The sequence below is a fragment of the Quercus lobata genome, chromosome 5, assembly GCF_001633185.2.
Source record: "Quercus lobata isolate SW786 chromosome 5, ValleyOak3.0 Primary Assembly, whole genome shotgun sequence".
In the NCBI taxonomy this organism is placed as follows: Eukaryota; Viridiplantae; Streptophyta; class Magnoliopsida; order Fagales; family Fagaceae; genus Quercus; species Quercus lobata.
Window position 1 is genome coordinate 17,074,834 of NC_044908.1, and position 3,373 is coordinate 17,078,206.

Genomic DNA, 3,373 nt, shown 5'->3' on the forward strand with positions numbered 1-3,373 from the left:
GAGTGTTCAATATCTGTTGTACATCATACGTATTAGATTGACCAATTTATTATTCTTTCAGAGTCCGGAACCTTAAAAACTATTATTCTAGTAAATTTGATCCACATTTTCCTAACTTGGCTACCTTTGAAATACCCATTTCATTTAATCTATCTTCCAGTTTTGTTTCACCTTTAATGATCTCTAGCTCCTCCATATCTTAAGTCTTTAGCATCTAATTCAAGTAAATTTGTCCAAATTCTGCCATCTTATGCTAATATTTAACATGTTAGATGCTCTTATTTTCCCACTTTTAGTTCATGCCCGTCTTCATTTTTTCTGGTGAATTTATAAATGTGTAGCTTTAGACAACAGTAACTACCATAAAAAGAAAACAGAACAATGATCAGAATACAAGACCTTTTATTTCTTTGACTTTATTTTATCCCTTTTCTTATTTTTTTCCTTGGAATTTCCCTGTCCTTGTCTTGCATTACCACCTCCTCTGTCAGTCTTTTTCTTTTTATCAAGATCTTCAAATTCTGATAACAGTGCTTCTTCTACAGCCTCATACTTCTTTTCTGCATCTTTGTTGGCCAGTTCTTCCAGTTGTGCCTATAAAAGGGGAATAGTACACCGAAAACATCAAATCATAGACGGGTAAGAAGGTAACTATATGAAAACCTTCAACAAAACATCAAGGAGAATCCAACACAAACCCGCATGAATGACTTCAGCAGGGGCACCAAAATTGATCGGTAGTCATAATTAGTTACCGCATTAATTTTCCTCCCTGTCTGATCCATAATAATAGTAGCTGTCCTGATTATAGCATCCAATTTGTAAAGCTGCAACAACAAACATGCTAAGATTCAATCCTATAGAAGTTCATCAAGCATCATCTTTAATATCACACACAGCTAGGAAAATTTGACAGGTTCATAAATTTGGCTATATCATACCTTTGCAGCCATCTCATCAATCTGCTTCTCAATCCACAATTTTATTTCATTGTCCACATGATCTTCTCTCAAAATATTCCATAAGATATCCAACTCGAAAATATTACCATTTGTGCTTGCAATCTGTCTCTGATTTGACAAGAGATACTTGTAGCTCAATGGTTCGTACCCAAACTCTTCTCTTCTCTTATCTTCTTTAACACATATACTCTCCAAATTCTGCCATACCTTAATGTCTCTCAAATATTGTACTTTTTTCTCACAAATGTTCAGCAACCGGTGAAATTCAGCCTCATAGATCTTGAAAAGCTCTTTCCCTTGACTTCTACTAGCTTCTCTCAAATTTGTCCACTGCTTTAATTGCTCCCCAATATTAGTACCTCCCTTCAATAACCAATCCAAAATATCATCTTTATATTCATCATCATTTAATTCGATTTCATCATCAGCGCTAGAAGTAACAGCAGCTCCATCATTTGGCACCATAAGCTCTCCACGCAACATTCTCTTGTCGAAAACTACACAAGAGAAGTCCTCATTGAAAACAATCTTCTCATTATTAGCAACACTATGCTCACCTATAGCCTTCTCCATCTCAAGACTCAAGATGAGCCTCCGTAACCCGCAAATATTAGCAAGATCATCCAAGAACTCTAACACAAGATTAAGCTCAGAGATGTCAAGAAAGCACACTGAGAGCAGGGTGTGGTCTATCCCATATTTCATAAGCAGCTGTTCCGGGACTCGCTTCTTCAGCATTTCCAATATCAAGTTCATCAACGCTGAAAGATGACTAGAACAAAAACATTTATAAATAAGTAACAGGCGTAACTTTATTCGAACTTCGATAATGATCTCTTCACGCCGGATATCTTCACAATAAGGCCACTTTTTTTTCATGAAATCTTTATCTCCACCCTCGTTTCTTGACAGATCTTCCAACATTTTCTTAGCTTCGACCACGTTCACGGGTTTCCATTTTCCTGATTGAACAGTGTCCCAGAGTGAATCCAATAAAAATTCTGGACGGACTGAATCTAACTCATCGGAAAAAGTCCCTAAATGCACACTATTCATATGCTCCCCAGTCAATTTGGCATCGAAAAACCTCTCTCCGCACCAACAACACTCTGCGTTACATGAAAACTTCCAATTCTTCGCCCCCGTCGCGTACTCCACCGCCTGTTTCATCACCTCCATGGCCATTTTGTTCTTAGCAAAATTGAGTTTAAGGTCTTCGATTTGAATCCTCAACAAATCCTTCTTTTGCTCCATAGTCATCGTGTCATTCCAGAAAGTCTTGACTCGTCTCTCCACCGTATCGACATCCAACACGACTACTTTCTTGAGGTTCTTGATCTTTCTTTTGCTTTCTGGCAAAGGCATCAATTCTAGCGTTTCGAAGTTCTTATTCGCTGTTATAGCTCTCTCTTCGATCTCTTCCTTTCGTTCTTGTAGTTCTTGAATCTCATTCTTTAAATTTTCCAAGTATTTAGTGTCTATGAGATACTTGCTTTGTAGTTTGATGAGTCTGAGACACGTTCTGAATTCTTCAATTCGGGGCTCTGTGGCCAAATCTTCTGGGGCAAATTCGATGGCTAAACCAGCATCGCAAGCTTCTATCACAGGTTCATGGCCGGCATTGGCGTCATATTCAGTTAACTTGAAGAGTGCGTTGACATGGAAGAACCAGCAGGCGAGGGAGTTGGGGCACAAGTGCACGGCTCGCTTGGATAAGTCCACCGCTTCTTTGACGTGATTGAAAGTTTCGGCGAGTTGGAGGAGACCGTCGTCAGATGAAACGGGAGTGGTGGAGTGTTCGGCAGAAAACACGAATTTTAAGTGACAGAAGCTGAGGGCAGCGAGAGCAAGAGCGGAGCTTGGGTGTTGGGACAGAGTGGCCTCGACAAGAGTCAAGGCTTTGGTGTAGTTCCCATTTTGGTTTTCTTTCATGGCGTCTTCCACTTCTTTGGTGATGGTGGGGGATTGATCATCAACATCGGAGAGTGATGGAGGTGCACGTGCATTGCGTTTCTTCTTGATCTTCATTTTGGAGGGAAATCGAGAATAGGGGAAGAGTGGTTTGAATCTAGCTAATTGGTTTTACGAAGGAAGTTAAAGTGGGTGAGCCGAATCTATATATATGACACGAAGAGCAAAGGCCCAAATGCGGAAAAAAGGATTTTAACCAGTCTCAACGAGGTTGTTTTTTTTTTTTTTTTTGATAAGAAATAGTTTCAATCTACTGTATCTGATTATTACTTTTTACCTTCAGACTAATCGAACTTTAGATCTTTATTTAATGAGAGACTTTATAAAATAAGTTTTTTTTTTGAGAGAAAAGATAGCTTGTTGATTTTATTGATACTTTATCAAATAAGTTAATTGAAACCACAAAAGCCAAATAGAGGAATAAACTAATGCAATATGTT

General features: G+C 38.6%; 1 protein-coding gene across 1 annotated transcript; it reads right to left on the minus strand.

Annotated features, from left to right (window-relative positions):
• Positions 1–402: 402 nt before the first annotated feature.
• On the minus strand, positions 403–3,043 carry LOC115990079. The gene is made up of 3 exons (XM_031113942.1): positions 942–3,043; positions 756–827; positions 403–594 (listed from the first exon to the last, which is right to left on the minus strand). The coding sequence occupies exons 1-3, from the start codon at positions 2,988–2,990 to the stop codon at positions 403–405; spliced, it is 2,313 nt and encodes a 770-aa protein (XP_030969802.1). The 5' UTR covers positions 2,991–3,043.
• Positions 3,044–3,373: the final 330 nt, after the last annotated feature.

What these genes read in the sequence shown, in the direction of transcription:
- LOC115990079 (XM_031113942.1), bottom strand. Translation starts at nt 2,990, where the DNA reads ATGAAGATCAAGAAGAAACGCAATGCACGTGCACCTCCATCACTCTCC. An exon ending in TTGATGAGATGGCTGCAAAG is followed by an intron (nt 828 to 941) that starts GTATGATATAGC and finishes TTGTTGTTGCAG; the next exon opens with CTTTACAAATTGGATGCTAT. An exon ending in CAGGGAGGAAAATTAATGCG is followed by an intron (nt 595 to 755) that starts GTAACTAATTAT and finishes CCCCTTTTATAG; the next exon opens with GCACAACTGGAAGAACTGGC.